This window comes from Typopeltis vanoorti, chromosome 3 (genome assembly GCF_054136105.1).
Source record: "Typopeltis vanoorti isolate ZY-2024b chromosome 3, IOZ_Tvanoo_1.0, whole genome shotgun sequence".
Lineage (NCBI taxonomy): Eukaryota > Metazoa > Arthropoda > Arachnida > Uropygi > Thelyphonidae > Typopeltis > Typopeltis vanoorti.
The window spans coordinates 129,803,710-129,825,991 of NC_143551.1; the positions used below are offsets into that span (position 1 = coordinate 129,803,710).

The window sequence follows — 22,282 nt, forward strand, 5'->3', positions numbered from 1 at the left end:
GCTGACAATGTCAAGTTCTTTGTAATATCATCGTTTTTAATATGATATTGCCATTGATGCCATCTGTTCATGCCCCTAATCTTTCTCAGGACTCTCATATCTGCTGTCTCTAGCCTTTGGTCAATTGTTTTACTTCTGACCCAGCTCTCAGATCAGTAAGTTAAAATTGGTTTGAACACTGTATTGTATACAGCTAATTCAGTGTTTTGATTAATTTCTCTCTTATTCCATGTAAACTTATTCAGTTGACTTCCTACCATACCAGCTTTGTTGATTCTGTTGTCTATTTCTATATTTAATCCATCTTCACTAAAAATCATGCCTAAGTAGCTGAAATGTTTTACTTGTTCTCTAAGTTCTCCATTCACAATACAGTTGATATTTTCGCTTCTGCCTATTTTCATTGTCTTTGCTTATTACTGCAGACCTTCATACCATATATATTACAAAGTCATTCAATTTAGTCATGGAATCTTGCAGACTTGTAACGGATTTATTTAGAAGTATAAGCTCATCGGCAGTAAGCAAAGTGCTGAGATTACTCCAATTTTGATATCAGGTTTAATACCACTTTCCTTCATAATGGAATCCATATAGATAATGAATAACAGAGAGGACAATGTACATTCTTGTCTGACACCATATTTAACATTAAACCATCTTCCTGTACTTCCTTCAATTCTAACTGCTGACTTACAACTCAAATAAAAATTAAGTATTGCTTGATATAATGCCCCATTGACACCATATAACTGTAGCGTTTTGAATAGCTTCTCTCTTGGCACCTTCTCATATACCTTTTCCAGATATACAAAACTTAAATACAGATCTCTGTTATATTCACATGATTTCTCAACTATTTGTCGTAAAGTGAAAATCTGATCCTGACAGCCTCTATCTGGCCTGAGTCCAGCTTGTTCTTCACCAAGCTTCTCTTCCACAATCGTTCTCAACTGTTTCCTAAGTACACTTGCATATATATTACCAGGAACACTCAGTAGGGAAATACCTCTGTAATTCTCACATTCAGTTTTATTTCCCTTTTTATATGGGTACTACGAGAGCTCTACTCCAAACATCTGGAATTCGTTCCTCTGTCCAGGCCTTCTGAACTATGCAGTGCAGCCACTGTAAGACTTCTATACCTCCATACTTGAGAATTTCTGGTCGAATATCATCTACTCCTACTTCCTTTTCACATTTCAGGCCTTTGACGGTTTTTTCTACTTCAAGTATGGATATGTATTCCTGACTGCATGCCTGTGAGTGGTTTTTACCACTGTGCTATCATTGCTTGTTTCATTTAGGAATTTTTCGAAGTAATTACTCCATACTTCAAGGATATCTATTTCTCCAATTTTCATGTCACCTTTATCATCTCTAATCCTTTTACAGCACTCGGTCCTCCATTTCTGTGCCTCTTCAACAACCTCCAGAATATCTGGAATATTTAGCTTTATTATATTTGTCTCTGTATTCGCCTAAGAGCACAAGCTGACTTATTTGCCAGGAACTTTTGATATGCTTTCTTCTTTTCCTTCACTGCCTCTTTAACTTCCCATGTTCACCATGGAGTTCTGATTTCATTATCTTTGCACACACCTCAACACATGCCTCTCTGGCTGAATCAGTCAATGTTTTCTTCAGCACTTGCCAATGAATCTCCAAGGTTTGGTTCTTGTTCTCAAACCCTTTTAATTTTTTTTTCAAAAATTTTTCAAATATCCTTCCATCTTTATTCTTGTCAGGATGTCATCATCATCCAACCAGGTCTCACTTATTCCAATAATTTTTGGGTGAACAAGCTCAATCAATGCAAAATAGACTTGATGCCAAGATGACAACAAACATCTGTTTTGCTATTATTGTTTTGCCATGCCATTCTGTGTAAATAACCATACATCTTAGATTAGCTCTGTTCACACATTCCTGAATGCTAACAATGCCAAGTTCCTTCCTAATATTTTCATTTTAAATATGATTCTGCTATTAATGCTGTCTGTTCACTCCCTTAATTTTTCTCAGAACTCTCATATTTGTGGTCTCTAGTCTTTGATTAATTTTTTTTTTATTTTTATTTTTCTAACCCAACACTAAAATCCATAATTTAAAATTGTTTTGAACACTATAATCACTATAATGTATACTTCTAATTCAGTAGAGAGGCTTATACGCTGGTTAAACATGATAACTAATAATTAAGGAATTGACAGCATACACTAGAAATATAAATTAAATAAACTTTAATATATACTTTCCGATATTTCAGCAAACATCACGTTGCCATCTTCTTGGGAACTTAATACAAAGACAAGTGCACACAAGTACTACATAACAGCAAATGAGAACCAAAGCTAGGAAACTAATGTTTTCCTAAAGTCCTGATGGTGCCCCCTGGCAGGTTATATTGGTAGTTCTTGGCCTTTGGGCTGAAGTTCTTCTGATAAATGTTTCCCAAATTTGGGGCAGTCTCATGCATCCAAATTTGTTGAGGTTTGGCATGTTCCTAAGGGCTGAGGCTGATTCCGTGAATAGTCTCATATTTGAACTTGCTGCGGTGTATTACTGTGGCTTTCTTCCATCTTATTCTATTCATGGAATCAGCCTCAGCCCTTAGGAACATGCCAAACCTCAACAAATTTGGATGCATGAGACTTCCCCAAATTTGGGAAACATTTATCAGAAGAACTTCAGCCCAAAGCCCAAGAACTACCAATATAGCCCACCAGGGGGCACCATCAGGACTTGAGGAAAACGTTAGCTTCCTAGCTTCGGTTCTCATTTGCTGTTATGTAGTACTTGTGTGCACTTGTCTTTGTATTAAGTTCCCAAGAAGATGGCAACGTGACATTTGCCGAAATATCGGAAAGTATATATTAAAGTTTATTTAATTTATATTTCTAGTGTACGCTGTCAATTCCTTAATTATTAGTTATCATTCTAGTTCAGTGTTTTGGTTTTCCAGATTTAATTGGCCATCTTCACTAAAAATTGTGCCTGAATAACTGATATTTAGTTTTTATAGGTTCTGCATTAAGAATGTAGTTGAAGTTTTCTATGTTCCTGTCTACTTTCATAGTTTTGGTCTTTTTATTGTTTTCATACCAAATTTGTTACAACTATTATTCAATTTATTTAAAGAATTCTGGAGACTTCCTTGCATTTATTAAGGGATAACACCATCTGCATAAAGAAAAGAGCTATATATATACAGGGTGTTCGGGATAAATTTGACATATTTATAATTAATTATATTTTTCCGTAAGTTACATGTATTAACACACACTTCTCTTCATTTAAAAGTTTGGACCCTTCTTCATTCATATACAAGATGTCAGAAAGGATGGATAGCTGGAACCCACCTGAATCATGGAAGAGAATAACTTGTATCATGATGATTCGTGCCCGCCATCAAAATAAGGATATTACGACTGCTGCCCAATGCTCCCTGAATACAGTAAAAACAATCAGGCATGAACTAGAGACTTGCAATGGTGACTACGAGGATGTAGCAAGAAGAAAGATCCCTAGCAGACGATCTGATTGCGTTCGTACAGCAGAATTCCTCGCAAATCTGCAGGAACAGGTGTTGAAGAACCCTGGCATTGGAATTCAGGCTTTGTTCGTGGAGTTGCTAACTGTAGTCAAGCCCTGGATAACAAGGGTAGCCAATGGTAGGCCGTATGTATGGCAGCAGGATTCGGCCCCTTGCCACACCTCTGGGAAAAGTCAAAAATGGTTGTCTGAAAATTTCTACAACTTCACCAGTCCAAATGTTTGGCCTCCAAACTCCCCAGACCTTAACCCCATGGATTATTTTGTATGGGGCGCAGTTGAAAAAGACACCAATCGCACTTCCAGTAATACAAAAGCCCAGTTAATGGATAAAATTAAAACAGTTTTTGCGGCCCTTCCCAGGGAGACTGTAGCATCAGCTTGTTCGAGGTTCCGAAGCAGAATTGAAGCTGTGATCGATGCTAATGGTGGTTATTTTGAGTAAATCTTGTTGATAGTATTGTAATTAACTCTGCCTGTAATGTTTTTTTGTCAATTCATTAAATTTAATAGATACAAAGAAGATTTTCTTTTTCCTTACGAAACTGTCAAATTTATCCCGAACACCCTGTATATATATATATATTGCTCTGTATAATGTTCTATTTACACCATATAGTTATAGCATTTTGAAAAGCTTTTCTCTTGGCACCTTGTCGTGTGCTTTCTACAGATCTACAAAACTTAAGTGCAGATCCTTGTTTATGTTCTCACAATTTCTCAACTAGTTGTCAAAAAGTGAAAATCTGATCATGACAACCTAATTGGTCTGAAACCAACTTGTTCTTCACTTCCACAATTTTTCTTGGCCTCTCTTTAAATATGGTTGTGTACTGGAACACTTAGCATGGAAATTTCTCTGTAATTCTCACATTCAGTTATATTCTCTTTTTTACTGCAATCATTGAGAATTTTACTTTGTAACCACAGTAAAACTTTTATACCTCCATATCTGAGCATTTCTGGTGGAATATCATCTACTCCAGTGGCCTTTCCACATTTCAGTATTTTTGATGACCTTTTCTGCCTCAAATACTGATATGTACTTGTACTATTTTTTTACTACTGTTCTTTAACTTCTTGTTTCATTTTACAATCTTTCCATTCAATTACTTCACAAATCCAGAATATATTTATCTTCAGTTTTTATAATACATTTATCATCTTGATTCCTTTCATAGTACTCATTCTTCCATTTTGAAGCTTCTTTGCTTTGGCCATTTTCACATATTTGTCTTTCCTATTCCTACCAGTCTCCCCATGACTTTTGTTTAGCTTTTTTCAAATGGCCTGGTTGGCCAAGTGGTTAGCGTATCCACTCTCCAGCCAAAAGGCTGTGGAGTTGAATCCCACTAGGCATGGATGTTTGTGATTGTCTGTAGAAATACTAGTGGTGATAGATGGTGTTGGTGTAGTTGCAGTTAGTTGTAGTTGGTGGAATGAGTGCTGGAGACAGAGAATTGTAGAGTAGATGCCCTGCTCGATGAGTCTTTGGTCTCCCTGGAAGTGTCATGTAATAATCATAATCATATTCTCTCTCTCTCTTTCTCTCACCCCCCCCCCTTCTCCTCTCTGGTATATGATGACTTGCTTGCTAGGAAATAATTTTCAAATTTTCTTTTTATCCACAACTGCCTCGTTAAACTTCTTGTGTCCACCTTGGAATTCTGATTTTTACTCCTCACAAACCACTCCATTACGGTCCTCACCTAGCTGAATCAATCCAAGTTTTCTTCATTCAGAGTTTGCCACTGAGACAACATGTTTTTTTGTTTTTGTTTTCCAACTCTCAAATATCATTTTTGCTTGAATAACATTTGTATATTTGATTCTGCAGTTCACCTCTAAAAGCTACACAACTTTAATTATTTTTAAAACTTTATTAGATATTTTTCTTTTCAATGCTTAAAACTAAGTGAGGAATATTTCAAATTTCAAATCCAGTGTGTATGTACTCCAGCATAAACCAGTATGAAGATATCATTAACTACAATAACCTAGTCAATAAGATTTTTATGCACATATCCATATTGAAACATGGTGTTAGTGATCACTAGTCCATGTCCTGAGGAGAAATCCAGCAGACACCTACCATTATATTAGTATTGCCCTTTTCTTCAAATTTCCCAAAAACATTTCCTACTTTGCTATTCAGACCTCCAATAATGACCAGCTTTTCCATTTTCTTTATTATTAACACTAAACCTCCATGGAATCAAAAGCCTCATCACAGGAGGCAAACACTGTTTCACATGAAGCCCATCAAACTCTGCTATAAACTTATTCAAACCTATCCCAATATCATTCATATACAATTAAATAACAACGATCCCAAAACTGACCCCTGTGGTACAACATATGTGGCTTTCCTCTTTTGAGATAGTGCAATCTATCAAAAGCCTTTGCAAAATATAAGTATACCATTGTATATGCATCTCCTTTGTCCAATACACTCATCACCTTGTTATAGTACATAAGTTTGTAAAACACGACCTCCACTTGAACAAACCCCCATGCCGACAAGCACAAAGAATATCACTGTTATCAACCCACTTTCGTATCCTATCTCTCACAACCTCCCCAATATCTTAACTACAACTCCAGATATATGCATCAACCTATAATTTGTTGTCTTAGCCTTATCAACTTTCAAGGATTAGCATCAGCAGCCTATGTTTAGCAAAAGCACAAGTTCCAAAGTGGAACAATTTTGACTTCCTTTCATTACTTTGGAACGTGCTGTTACAAGACCTCTTGCTACACAGATAGGCCAAGGCTGATGCTAATTCCTTGAAACATTCTCTTAAGATATGTGATATGTCATAAAGTCTAAATGCCTTATTGATATCTAGCTTACTTAACTCCTCATATATATCTTGCTTGCTTGCTCACCATTAAGTCTTCTGTCATCTCATTCTCTACACTTGAGCTTCTGATTTTACACTGAGGAAGAAACACCATGATGAACTGCTCACTGAATACCTCAACTATGTCTTCTACTGATGTTACTAATCTTCCCCCTTTCATCCATTAACATCATCTTACTATAATCATTTGTTTCCCTATTTGGGACATCGACAAATCTCATGAGGGTTTTTCTTCGCCTGATTTGCTAATTTCTGCTCATACTGCATTTTTGTTGACCTTATTAACTGAGTCACTCTCCTAGCCTGCTCTTTATACTCTTTGTGCAACTGATTATTATCATTATTCATCATGTGCTATAACCAAAGTATCTTCTTCTTCTTCCAAATTTCATGCTTAATCCCCTCATTCATCTATTTTACATCTATCTTATTTAGCTTTTTGACCTTCGGAATACATTCACATATTGATGCTATGTATTCTTTGTCGGTTCCCAAGCAGCATTTATTTACTTACTGCAGAACTCTTCATTCCATGCAATAGCTCCAAGCTGTCTGCCTCCTAGGCTTTTTCATAATCACTTACCTTGTAATTCCACATATATCTTTTCTGGTTAAAGCGATCACTTCATGATCACTGTCACCAACTGGAGAAAAGTGCAAAAACCCCACTCACAATAACATCCTCTGATGAAATGATCAGATCGAAAACTCTCGACTCTTGTGTGCCCTCCTTTGCATACATCTTATAACACCTTATGGTAACTTGTTTTGGTAAAATACTTACAAGCTCTGCATTACTAAATCTTGGTATTTCTAGCCTGGCTCCCACTGATGAGACCTCAATAAAGGTCGAAACTGGTCTGGGTAGTGGCCCCATGCCTTTAATACAAAACATCATACATCCCCTTCTTGGAGATGTGTTTTGGCATTAAGGGTAAATATTAAGATTAGTGATCAGAGCTTGCACCACTTTTACCACGAGTTGCCTTGGTCTTGCACTACCTGTGGGATCAGCTAGTCTTGCATAAATTGCAGGCGCAAACTTGACATTGTCTGTTTGCTTACTTGGAAAAAATGGAGTAAAACCAGGTTTAAAATTGCTTGGTATCTTTAACATAACTATACCCAAGTTAAAAATACTTTCTACATCTATATCTCCTCCTGAGATTTTTATTTAATAAGGTTATAACACCTTATGGTAACTTGTGTTGGTAAAATACTTACAAGCTCTGCATTACTAAATCTTGGTATTTCTAGCCTGGCTCCCACTGATGAGACCTCAATAAAGGTCGAAACCAGTCTGGGCAGTGGCCCCCTTGCCTTTAATACAAAACATCATACATCCCCTTCTTGGAGATGTGTTTTGGCATTAAGGGTAAATATTAAGATTAGTGATCAGAGCCTGCTCCACTTTTACCACGAGTTGCCTTGGTCTTGCACTACCTGTGGGATCAGCTAGTCTTGCATAAATTGCAGGCGCAAACTTGACATTGTCTGTTTGCTTACTTGGAAAAAATGGAGTAAAACCAGGTTTAAAATTGCTTGGTATCTTTAACACACACACACACACACACACACACACACACACACACACACACACACACACACACACACACACATTATTAATACAAAACCCGAGTTTCCAAATTTATTTTTCCCGCGTCAAAACACCCCCCCCCCCACCTCGTTTAAACAACCAGGATCACGGAATTGGAAGATATCCCAGTATCAAAACAAGGTATGTACAAAATTTTTCCACCTCTTTTATTCTGCTATAATTGTCTTCTATACTCACCCATAATGCCCTAAAATATATATATATGCTTTTTTGAATAATTATAGCCAATGTATTTAAAATAACAGACACTCCTAAACAAAAACAGGCTATAATAGCCATAATTATAATAATAAGAACAAGAACCAACTTATATTGCTTTGCACTACATTTACATAATATATCTGTAGTGTTTTCAGCATTTATCTTGCAGCTCATCATGTGCTTTGTCCACATGTACAAAAATTAAAGACACTGGTTTTTTCCTACTTCAAACATTTTTTTACATCATATATACATTTCTCTTGAATTTTCTACCACTTTTGCAGAAATGAAATGGAAACTAAAAATTATGTGGAAATAAATTTAGTACATGTAAAATTTTCACTTAGATACTAATCTAAGGCATCTTCAGCACACTGACAATGAAACATAATTAAAATGTAAATAACAGAAATATTTTAAAAAGTGCCACCACAGTGCAAGTGCAAAGGGTGAACAAATTCCTAATTTAAATTGAAAATAAAATAAAATAAATAATATATATATATACACACACACATACAAATATAATAATATTATAATTAGGAATTTACAAACGAATGATAAAACAATATTTCCCATAAAGGGTATAACCGAAGACCAACCATCAGATCTGTTCCATTCAGGCAATAGAACCTTTAGACACTACGGCAAAAATTTTATATCTACTAAATTTATTTCCACACAAAGTTTTATTTTCTGTCTTTAATTTCTACAAACATGATAGCTTACAAACCTATTTTGAAACAATTTTCTACCACTGTTCTGTCATGGCTTATCTCATTTAACAATATTTCAAATTAAATTACTCCAGTCTTCCAGCATAACTGAACAGTGAACAATGATCATAATTAGATTTATGAAATCAACTACTGTTTTGAGATAAATAACTTTAATAACATTAAAATGATATGTTTCAACCTTTAGATTCACATGTATATCATATGATACATGTTATCATATGAATACATGATGATACGTGAAGCTGTCAGAATGCAGAAAGGAAAGATGAAAGAACTGATAGTTTTGGTTGGAACCAATAACCCGAGAGGTGTTGTATGAGGAAAAATGTGAAACAGTCATTGGAAGAAGTGAAAAATAAGGGTGAGAGGGTGGTGCTTGTAAGTAAATATTCAACAATATTGAATGGGATAGTCAATTCAAGATGTAATGTTGGTTTGGAGCCTAAGGGAATGCTACAGTTTCTACACACTAATGCCAGGAAGTAGCAGGAATAAGAGGGAGAAGTTTTTAACATTCATTAGTGCAATCTTGTCAAAGTTATAGGCATTAATGAGACTTGACCAACAGCAAATGACATAGTTACAGGAACAGAAGGTGATAGATTTAGTATTTTCAGGGAAGATGGGACAGGACAAGGGGTGGGATACTGCTATGATATAAGATGAACTGCAGAAAACAAGAGTAGGAGTCGTATATTGTCCATATACATATCTTATTTTGAAAATGAGGTATGACACCTTTTAACTACTTGTATATGAATAATATATGACTTCTCAACCTTGATATCTTCCACTCTCTGGCTTCCATCGAAGAGACCTCAATAAAGATTGAAGCCAGTCTGGGTAGTGACCCTTACCATAATGCATAGCATTATACATATTTGAAAGGGTGTGTGCTTTGCATTACAGGATACTAAGGCAATCGATTTGAAGTCATTAGCTTCTATATATAAGTAGCCCAGTCGTGACGATACTTCATGCACTTTATCCAAGTATTTGCTTACACATGGCTAAAGGATTAAACCAAGATTATAATTTCTTGGCATCTTTAATTTATAGTATAACCAAGTGAAAAAAAAAAAAAAAACTGCCAGCCTGGTTGGCTGAGTGGCTAGCACATCTGCTCTCCAGCCAAGAGTCTGCAAGTTCAAATCCTGCCTAGAGCATGGCTGTTTGCGATTGTCTTTCACCTTCATATGTTCATTTATACAAGTATGTTTCCACTCTCCTAAGATGGATTGGGTCACCATGGGAGAAGTAGACCCATCTCTCTGATCAGTGGACTCTGTACTAAGTGGGACGTAATGCTAGGAAAAAGAAAGAAAAACCAAGTGAAAAAACTTTCAACATAATATAATCACAAAACAAATAATAGAGAAGGAATAAAGGGTCAAAGCTGTATAACTGAGAGGAGACCTCTACATAGCCTTTAAAGGAATGCAGAGAACCGACCAGGGCTTCTGACCTAGTGTCCAATCCTCACCTTCTCGTGGTGCACCCTGTTGGGTATCTACTTGGATACTCAACAAATGACGATGGGCTGGCAGTTTGGGATTTAGCCGACCAAATTGTATTCTTATTGGTTAAACCAAAATAAAAAAAAAAAGATGGTACAACATGACAAAATTTCATGCCGGCTGGGGCGTCGCCCAGTAAACCAAGGCCCCCGTTGTTTTTGCCAGGTAACCAGGGCGAACAGCGAAAAGTCAGCTACTAGAACAAATCTAAAACCAAATCCCAACCCAACATCACCAGAGTTAAAGATCGGTACTATCAACGTAAGAAGCCTGAATGGCAAAGAAATGGAGCTAGCTGAGGAATTAGATAAGTACCAGATCGATATAATAGGGGTGACTGAAACAAAAAAGGCAAAAACTGGTGAGATCTTTCTGAGCAATCAATACAAAATGTTATATTCAGGCAATGACAATCAAAGAAAAGAAGGAGTAGATATAGTATTCAACACAAAATACGAGTCTAATCTTCTTGAATGGCAGTCAGTCTCAAGTAGAGTAATGTGGGCAAATATGAGAATGGGGAACTGGACAATGATACTTATTTGTGCATATGGTCCCACAGAAGATTCTACTAAGGTAGAAGTGGAGGAATTTTTTGATGCTTTAGAAAAAGCTACTGACACAATGAAAAATGAAAAGTTGATCCTTGTTGGGGATCTAAATAGCAGAGTAGGAAATGATTGTGAGACATACAAAAATATTTTGGGAAAATTTGGAGAAAAGAGCAAAGCTAATAATAATGGCAAATATCTGTTGGATTTCTGCTCAGAACATGGACTGGTTATTACTAACACCATGTTCCAACATAAAAATGTGCACAAATTCACATGGAGAGAAGAGGCTAGGAATAAGAAAAGTCTCATTGACTATGTTATTGTTGATAGTGATATTTTCTCCCTGGTGCAGGACACCAGAGTGTACAGAGGATTTGAAATTGGAAGTGGTCACTATTTAGTCTTGAGCAGAATAAAATTGAATTTCATATTGAAAAGAATAACATGTAAGAAAGTTTTAAAGCGAATAAAAGTTGAGCAGCTCGCAGATGTGAACTGTAGACTAAAATACACAAAGATTATTGAAGAAAAAATGAAAGAGTTTGAGAACAGGAACCAAACCTTGGAGATTCAGTGGCAAGCCTAGAAGAAAACCCTGATTGATTCAGCCAGAGAGGCATGTGGTGAGGTTGTTTGCAAGGATAGAAAAATCAGAACTCCCTGGTGGACACAGGAAGTTAAAGAGGCAGTGAAGGAAAAGAAGAAAGCATATCAAAAGTTCCTGCAAATAAGTCAGCTTGTGCTCTTAGAGAATATAGAGACAAATGCAAGAGTGCTAAACACTGTGTAAAACTAGCTAAACAAAAGTCTTGGGAGGACTTTGGCAAGAATATAGAAAATAAATATCAAGAAGGTGGCAAAATATTCTGGAGGTTGTTGAAGAAGTTTAGGAATGGAGGAAAGAGTGCTGTAAAAGGAGTTAGAGATGATAAAGGTGACATGAAAACTGGAATAAAAGATATCCTTGAAGTATGGAGTAATTACGTTGAAAAACTGTTAAATGAAGCAAGCAGCGATGACAGCACAATGGTAAAAAACACTGACCAGGCATACAGGCAGGAATACAATTTTCTACCACTGTTCTGTCATGGCTTATCTCATTTAACAATATTTCAAATGTGGAAAGGAAAAATACTTGAAATGTGGAAAGGCAGCTGGAGTAGATGATATTCGACCAGAAATGCTGAAGTATGGTGGTATAAGAGTCTTACAGTGGCTACTCTGCATAGTTCAGAAAGCCTGGACAGAGGGAAGAATTCCCGATGATTGGAGTAGAGCTCACATAGTACCCACATATAAAAAGGGAAATAAAACTGAATGTGAGAATTACAGAGGTATTTCCCTACTGAGTGTTCCTGGCAAGATCTATGCAGGTATACTTGAGAAACGATTGAGAAGAATTGTGGAAGAAAAGCTTGGTGAAGAACAAGCTGGATTCAGGCCAAATAGAGGCTGTCAGGATCAGATCTTCACTTTACGACAAATAGTGGAGAAAGCATGGGAATATAACAAAGATCTGTATTTAAGTTTTGTCGATTTGGAAAAGGCATATGATAAGGTGCCAAGAGAGAAGCTATTCAATACGCTGCAGTTATATGGTGTCAATGGGGCATTATATCAAGCAATACTTAGTCTTTATTTGAGTTGTAAGTCAGCAGTTAGAATTGAAGGAAGTACAGGAAGATGGCTTAATGTTAAATCTGGTGTGAGACAAGGATGTACATTATCCCCTCTGTTATTCATTATCTATATGGATCACATTATGAAGGAAAGTGGTATTAAACATGATATCAAAATTGGAGATGTTAATGTCAGCTCTTTGCTTTATGCAGATGATGTTATACTTCTCAATAAATCTGCTACAAGTCTGCAAGATTCTCTGACTAAATTGAATAGCTGTTGTGATAGATATGGTATGAAGGTCAGCAATAAAAAGACAAAGACAATGAAAATAGGTAGAATCATTGAAAATGTCAACTGCGTTGTGAATGGAGAACCTGTGGAACAAGTAAAACATTTCAGCTACTTAGGCATGATTTTTACTGAAGATGGTAAATTAAATATAGAAATAGACAACAGAATCAGCAAAGCTGGTATGGTGGGAAGTCAATTGAATAAATTCATATGGAATAAGAGAGAAATTAGTCAGAACACTAAATTAGCTGTATACAAGACAGTGTTCAAACCAGTTTTAACTTATGGATCTGAGAGCTGGGTCAGAAGTAAAACACTTGACCAAAGACTAGAGACCGCAGATATGAGAGTCCTGAGAAAGATTAGAGGCATGAACAGATGGCATCAATGGCAATATCATATTAAAAATGAGGATATTAGGAAAGAACTTGACATTGTCAGCATCCAGGAATGCGTTAGCAGAGCTAATCTCAGGTGGTATGGTCACTTAAATAGAATGGGAGAGGAAAGATTAGCAAAACAAGTGTTCTCTGCCAGGTTGGCAGGAAAACGACCCAGAGGAAGACCAAGATATAGGTGGATTGATACGGTACAAAGTGCCTTAGACGATAGAAATATAAGATCTGATAATGTTGGAGTCTTGACAAGTAACAGACTGATTTGGAGGAAAATTGTAGATAGGAAGTTAGTAATGATATAATTTTTTCATGTAGTACTATCATATCCTGTACACCCCTTGTGGGTACATGGCAGGAATTTGATGATGATGATGGAATATAATAATATTATAAGAAACTTTAAATTTTGAAACCACTATTGGCATAATAAATGTTTGTAGGCCATGTGTGTGTGTGTGTGTGTGTGTGTGTGTGTGTGTGTGTGTGAGAGAGAGAGATAGAGAGAGATTATCTGACCATTAACCCATCCAGATACTACAGGTTTTCAAACTTTTGTGAGTGGGACTGCAATTAATAAAAGAGGAAAAAGTTATTTAAAGAGAAAATTAATAATGTCATAAAAATAAATAATTAAAAAACAAAACATCAAAATGAAAAGAAAGAAACAGGCAGCCTACATTTGTGCCTAACTTGTTCATAACATGCTTTTAAAGTTTCTTCTTTTAGCTTCTGTCTTGCTTGCTTCTCTTTTTCCCGTGCTGCCTCAATCTTTTCCCATCTTTTTTCTGATTCTTTAAAGTACATTTCATCCATCTGTCTCTGTCTTTCACCCTCTATATCAATCTGCTCTGCAAGATAATTCAGGAAGTGCTGTTGTTCATTCCAAAGGGTTTTCTGTAAAAGAATGATCAGAAAATCTCCATTTAAAAAAAAAGTCCATCTAAATGAAAGTTTGGTAAATATAAGATTAATTCAGCAGTGTTATTGTGTAACAGTGTGTGTGTACAAAATTTGTAAGAGTGCAAACCTTGCACACACTAATTACATCATATGAATATTATAATTTAGTGGAAATATCATTTTACACACTTTACCAACCCCTTGTGAAGTATATAAAGCCTTCACTTTTGTATGATAGACAAAGTGAACAAAGTGATTGCTATTTCAAACTACACTGCATGGAATTTATAGATGGTACAAGATTCATCATCTAGCATGAGACCAGCACCTCTGTGTTTAAAAAAAAAAAGTTCCATGTTTGGTCTAGAGTTTTTGGATTATGTAACTCTTACCTCATTGTACCAATGCACACAGTAATTTAACTTTTGTAGGTGGGATTGAAAACAAAAACAAACAAACAAACAAAAAAATCTAATCCTGGTTTATCCAAGTATTAGATCATGTTAGTTCAGAGAAATCTAGGCAAGGTCTTCAAATTATCTAATTCTTAGCCCATCAGAGTTGTAAACTTATAGTGTATTAAGGCCATCCATGGCATTGATTTTGCCTATTCTGATATAACATGTTAAGAGTTTCCAACTTAGAATATCTGCTTTTTTGATTCTGCTTCTTTGGAAAATATCTATCAAATGAATCTATCAGATTTATTTGCTGCCTCTACTGCTCTCATAATACTTCATATCATTGTGATTTTTTTAAAATTTCAACTTTCCCATTAGTGAATTCATCTACAATGGAGAATTTAATGTTCGCTTTTCTAACTGCACAAATCAAGTGCAGAGATGCTGAGACATTCGTTATCACCAATGATCTTACAAAATTGTTTACATGCCAGAATACCAAATAACCCTAACCATTCTCCAAACACTCCTCATCTTCTCCTCACTGATAACTCTTCTAAGTATATTGCAGTTGTTTTTCCTCTACAATTCAGATCAAAATTTGGTGTTGATTTTTTTCAGATAGGAAAATCTTGTATACTAAAAAGTCCCCTGGTCCTGATGGCATTTCTCTGAAGATGTGTTCTCTACAGATGCTTTGGTTCTAGGTCACCTTTTCAGACTCTCCTATTCCATTAGTGTCTATCATGCAGTCTGTAAATGTTTTCCTGGAATAAGGAAATTCCTCTATAATTCTCATATTCTGTTTCACCCCTCCTTTTAGAAGTTAGTACAATGACAGTTCTATTCCAATCTTCTGAGATTCAATAATAATAATAATAATATGAAGAAGTTATAATAGAAAGACTGTGTCATTACTGACATGATATTAAGAGGAGTTAAATGAGAAGAAGGGCTGTGATAGCAAATGAGTCAATGCATATAGTGTAAGATGAATGGAGTGCAGTTTGTGAAAGTATTATAGAGTTAATTTGACATAAGAAAGGACTTATGTATGAAAAGTTAAGACTTTCTCCAAAATTCTTAAAATTTAAAGAATTTTGGAGAAAATGTTGTTTAGTGGAAGAAGGGAAGTGCAGAAGCAGAAAAACATGATCCATTAAAAGGATGCAGGAAAGTATGTATGCAAGAACTCTTCAGATGTATTTATAAGAATGGGAATAATCAAAGAATGTTCAATTATAGTTTTTCAGGTTTCAAACCTAAATGGAGCAGTCATTAAAAGATGTGCATATCTGTGAGTCCAAGAGAGTTTGCAATTCATATATACTAATGCCAGAAGCTTTAGGAATAAGGGGAAGGTGTTTTTAACATTATACAGACCATGGCCACAAATGTATATTAGAGAGACCTGGATGAACAGTCACAGGGATAAATGCGAGGAATATTGTATTTTTAGGAAGGACAGACAACAAAATGGAGATAGTAGTATTGCTGGTGATAGAAAAGATTTCAAAACACAAGAGCAGAAAAAGTTACGTGGGAAAGCAAAAAAACCTCCTTCAACTTTTTGAATCCACCATGATGTTTTGATTTTTCTATACTTGCAGACAACTTCCCCTCATGCTTTCTTGGCTGAATCAATCATTTTTTCCCCCCTTCAGATTTTTCCACTAGATCATTATTAGTGAGTTATTTCTAATTTACAAACTCCTTCACCAATAACATGTTAAAAGTTTATTTTTCACCTGGTTAGACCATAATAAATTTAGTTTAATCCTTTATCCAAGTGACATCCAGAGATAAAGAGGTTATTATTCCCCTTTATAAAGCATTGATACTTCCACATTTGGATTACTGTGCTCAGGTCTGGTCACCTGGATTCCTTGGAGATGAGGAGGCTGTGGAGAGGGTTCAGAGAAGAGTGACCAAGTTGGTGAGTGATATAAAAAATGCTCCCTACATTGATAGATTGAGAGCTTGTGGATTGCAGAGATTGGTTGATAGGCGAAGAAGAGGGGATATGATAGAAACATTCAAATTACTAAAAGGTTTTTATAGGATTGATGCAGGGGAAATGTTTCAGCTGTGTGATAGTGATGGAAGAACAAGAGGTCATCTCTGGAAATTAAAGAAGAGTGTGGTTAACAAAGGTGTCAGAACAAAGTTTTTTGCCTGGAGGGTGGTGAATGAGTGGAATTCATTGCCTGACTTAGTTGTGAGCTCTTCATCTGTAAATGAATTCAAGAAGAGATATGACAGATATTGTTTTGCTAGTTTGGGTCTCCCGCGATGAGTCTACTGACTCCATGGAGATACCCGTAATAATAATAATAATAATAAAGTGTGAGCAAACAAAGTTTGCACCTGAAACTATCTTCAGGACTGAATATGGTGTTGTACTACCTTACTGGGGTAAGGTAGTACAACACCGGGAAACCCGTAGCAAAGGTGGAACAAGCTACCATCACTCCTATTCCAGTATCTCCCATAATGCCAAACACATCTCCTTGCAGATATGTATAATGTTATGCATTAAGGGATTGGCATTAAAAGATGTGCAGACTAGTTTCGACTTTTATTGAGGTCTCTTCAGTGGGAGCCAGGCCCAGTGGTGGAGATACCGGGCAGAAGCAATAGCGAGGTCATCTTTACCTATAGGAGTTGCCAAAAGGTGTGCCACCTTTTTTATTAAATTACTCTGGATTTAGAGAAAGATGTTGAAAGTTTATTTTTCACTTGGTTAGACTATAATAAATTTAGTTTAATTCTTTATCCAAGTGTGAGCAAACAAAGTTTGCACCTGAAAATATCTTCAGGACTGAATATGATGTTGTACTACCTTACTAGGGTAAGGTAGTAAAACACCGGACAACTCGTAGCAAAGGTGGAACAAGCTACCATCGCTCCTATTCCAGTATCTCCCATAATGCAAAACACATCTCCTTGTGGATATGTATAATATTATGCATTAAGGGATTGGCCACTACCCAGACTAGTTTCAACCTTTATTGATGTCTCTTCAGTGGGAGCCAGGCCCAGTGTTACTGGACAGAACCAATAGTGAGGGCATCTTTACCTATAGGAGTTACCAAAAGGTGTGCCACCTATAGGTAAAGATGACCTTGCTATTGCTTCTGCCCAGTATCTCCACCACTGGGCCTGGATCCCACTGAAGAGGCCTCAATAAAGGTCGAACCTAGTCTGGGCCAATCCCTTAATGCATAACATTATACATATCCACAAGGAGATGTGTTTTGCATTATGGGAGATACTGGAATAGGAGTGATGGTAGCTTGTTCCACCTTTGCTAAGAGTTGCTCGGTGTTGTACTACCTTACCCCAGTAAGGTAGTACAACACCATATTCAGTCCTGAAGATATTTTCAGGTGCGAACTTTGTTTGCTCACACTTGGATAAAGGATTAAACTAAATTTATTATAGTCTAACCAATAAACTTTAAACCAATAAAGTGAAAAATAAACTTTCAACATCTTTCTCTAAATCCAGAGTAATTTAATAAAAAAAGGTGGCACACCTTTTGGCAACTCCTATAAAGATGACCTCGCTATTGCTTCTGCCTGGTATCTCCACCACTGGGCCAGACTCCCACTGAAGAGACCTCAATAAAGGTTGAAACTAGTCTGGGTAGTGGCCAATCCCTTAATGCATAACATTATACATATCCGCAAGGAGATGTGCTTTGCAGTATGGAAGATACTGGAATAGAAGTGATGGTAGCTTGTTCCACCTTTGCTACGAGTTGCCTGGTGTTGTACTACCTTACTGGGGTAAGGTAGTACAACACCATATTCAGTCCTGAAGATATTTTCAGGTGCAAACTTTGTTTGCTCACACTTGGATAAAGGATTAAACTAAATTTATTATTATCACCAATAACATGAAAATATTGTGGGGAATTTATAAGGAGAAAGGAGATCAGCAAGCTCATGAGCAATACAAAGCTAGGCTAGAAAGGTAACCAGCATAGTAAGGAAGACTAAATCAGATTATAAGATTTTGACTTTATCAGATTATGACCTTAGCCATAATCTGATAAAACATGTCAAAGAAAATTCCAAAGAATTCTTTTGCTATGTAGCAAGTACAAGGAAGAATGACTTTAGTAAGTACTGATGGTAGTGAAGTGACTAAAGCAGATGTAATAGTAGTAGAGTTACTGAGTAACGACTTCTCAAAAAAATCTGTCACCCAAGTGAGGACATTTTTGTCTTATGTTGCAATAAATGATATGAGAATTGAGGTTAATGAATTTAATGAATCAGAGGTACTTAAAATATTACAGCATTTAAATGCAAATACTGCTGTGGATTTGGATGATACTGTATCAGATTGGATATTATGTGAATGTACAAAGGAATTGTCAATGCTTCTCACTAGGCTGTTTAACTTAAATTTGAGCTCTGGTGAGGTCCCAGTGAAAGGAGGGTAAAAGAGCTCCTTTGCATAAAGAGACTCTAAGACTGAAGTAGAAAATTACAGCCCAATCACCATCATGAGAGTAGTGGTAAAAGTATTGGAAAAGTTGGTTATAGACTGAATTCAGGAATGGACAGATAAGAATATGATACTCTATGGGAACAACATGGATTTGTTAAAGGTTGGTCTTGCCTTGGTAATTTCTTAACTTTTTTATAATAGAATGACAGCTGAGTTTGACAAGGGGACATGACAGCTATACAGCGATACTGCTGGATTTTGCTAAGGCATATGTCAGGATACTCCATAAAATACTGTTGCGCAAAATGGAACAAATGGGGATAGATATTAAACTAGTGATGGTGGATACAAGAGTGGCTAATGGGCAGATACCAAAAAGTAGTGTATAAAGGAGCAGAGTCCAAGAGGAAGCAGGTGACCAGTGGTCTGCTGCAAGGTTCTGTGCTTGGATCATTAATGCTTAATTTGAAGGGAGATATTCAGTTGTTTGCTGATGATGCAAAGTTGAGTAGTGATAGTTAATCAAGGTGATGTCAAGAACTTACAGGATAATTTAAATATGCTGGCAGTATGGACAAAAGATAATAGGTATTAGTTTAATGGAAAAATGTAAAGTTATGCATTTTAGGATTAAAATGTTAGAAGTTGTGTACCACACCGATGGAACTCTAATCCAGAAAATTGATGAGATTAGGGACTTAAGGGTATTAGTGGATAGAGAGTTGAGGTTCAAAAGTCATATTGCTAAGGTGTCATGGTAGCTTATAGGATTACTTGGTTATTGAAGAACATGCTAACATGCAAAGATAAAGAAGTTGTTATTCCTCTACATAAGGTGCTGATACATCAACATCTGGATTACAGTGCTCAGGTCTGGTCACCTGGTTCCATGGAGATGAGAAAGTGGTAGAGAAGATTCAGAGGCGAGTGACTAAGTTGGTGAATGGTCTATGAAATGGTCCTCTATATTGATAGACTGAGAGTTTATGGCTTGCAGAAGTTCACTGATAAGCAGAGAAGAGGGAATATGATAGAAACATTTAAGCTACTATAAAGGTTTTATAAGATTAATGCAGGGGGAAATATTTTAGCAGCTGGCTAGTGGTAGAAGAACAAGAGGTCATCCCTGGAAATTCTAGGATCCATTGCCAGAATCAGTTGTGAGTGCTTCATCTGTCAATGAATTCAAGGAAAGGTGTGATAGATACTGTGTGGACAGAGTGGATCTTTCACAATGAATCTTCAGACTCCATGGAGGTGCCCATATAATAATAATAATAATAATAAAAATAATGTTTGTATCTTTGAGTCTATGGTTCACATCTAAAAGCTCCTCAACTTTGATTATTTTTAAAACTATTTCATACTCATTTTATTTCCAACATAATGCTCATTTTATCCTATTAAAATGAAATGGTGTGATCAGTTCCTATTTTAAGTTCCATTTATATGCTTATATGTTGAAACATTAGCGATAATCACATAATCAATGACTTTAGTTACTTCTTGTGTATTTTTTCTATGTGAATTTATGCACATCTTTATATTGCAACACAGTATTAGTGATGGACAGTCTATATCCTGAACAAAAACCTAGCATATACACTGATAATTATTATCAGTCTTGTATTTTTCCTCCAAATTTTCTCTGAACCAATTCCTGAAAGAATTCCTCTGTTTCTTCATTACTGATACGTCCAGTGGTACTCTGGACGTAGATCATATTGTATATTCTAATTTTTATGGATCGCACTACTTTATTTCCTGCCCACTCAAGAAGTACTGCATTTTTCTTGGAGGTAATAAAGAGCCTTTAAACTTTATGGATGTTCATAAATATTCATAATAACAAAAGAGTCACTGTAGCTCAATTAATAATGACTCTTTGTTTGGAAAGACTTGGGATTCAAATCCTGTTGAGGAGATAAAGATTCTTTATAAGACCTTTTCAACTGAAGGTGAGTTAGTCAGTCTTATATGGAGGTGGAAGGTTTTCATCTCATTAAAGAGATAAATTAGCTACAGAATGCACATACTGACAAACAGAGAACACTGTGCAAAGAGGATCAGCTGTTCTATCAGATCATTAATTTGTTTTTTTTTAAGCCAAATTACTTAGTTGGGATAAGTCACTGAACCCAAGATATAAGGGGAAGTTGCAGATAACAATAACAGCAGTATTTTTTAGAGTACCTGTGTCCAATAGTAACTCAATGGCAAAAGGTAGGACTGCTAAATTTGGCATACATCTTCCAGTTATTATTATTATTACCCAAGACTTCATGGAGTCAAAGACTCATCTGGGAGGTCCTTTTATCACACACATCTCATCATACCGTGTCTTAAACACACTCAAACTCCTTGCAGACACCACACTCTCAGGCAAGGCATTCCAATCATTCACAACTCTGCACGAAAAAAACCTGCCTCTCACTCCCCTACTCACACCCTCTTTATACAGTTTCCAGGGATGACCTCTGGTTCTCCCCTGATCTCCCACTATTCTCTGTAGAACTTCTCCACCACTGATCTTATAACAACCCCTTACCAATTTGTAGGTCTCTATCATATCTCCCCTCTTCCTTCTCTCCACCAGACTCTGCAAATTACATCTTCTCAATCTTTCCTCATACTCAACATTCCAGAGGTCAGAAACTACCTTAGTCAGTCGCCTTTGGACCCTTTCCAACATCTCCTCATCCTTCTGAAAACCCGGTGACCAAATCTGGGCACAATAGTCCATGTGTGGCCTAGTCAAAGCCTTATATAATGGAACAAGAATCTCCCTACTTCTACACGTCAGTGTTCTCCGCATCATTCCCAGAAGCCTTTGTGTTGTCTTCACAATTTTGGTGATGTGTCCCCTAAATTTTAGATCCTTATCGACTATCGCCCCCAGATCTCTTATTTCCTCTACCTCCAACAATATATTCTCACCAAGCATAAATTCTGCATCCCATCTTTGTTTTCCAAAGTTTAAAACCTTACATTTTGCAACATTGAACTCATATTCCCATTTGCTTGCCCAATCACTCAGTTTATTCAAGTCTTCTTGCAAGGCCACAACATCCTCACTACTCTTTATGGTTCATCCCAACTTTGCATCATCTGCAAACAACTAAATATCTCCATCCAAATGGAGACCCATGAGGCACT

At 36.3% G+C, this 22,282-nt stretch overlaps 1 protein-coding gene across 5 annotated transcripts in view; it reads right to left on the minus strand.

Annotated features, from left to right (window-relative positions):
• LOC150108566 (cilia- and flagella-associated protein 53-like) overlaps positions 1–22,282 on the minus strand; it is a 119,662-nt gene that overhangs the window by 20,307 nt on the left and 77,073 nt on the right. For all 5 annotated transcript variants that reach the window (XM_090416007.1, XM_090416004.1, XM_090416006.1 and 2 more), the window contains one exon: positions 14,042–14,258. In XM_090416007.1, coding sequence (XP_090272133.1) covers positions 14,042–14,258 — 217 coding nt within the window. The remainder of the gene's footprint in view (positions 1–14,041; positions 14,259–22,282) is intronic.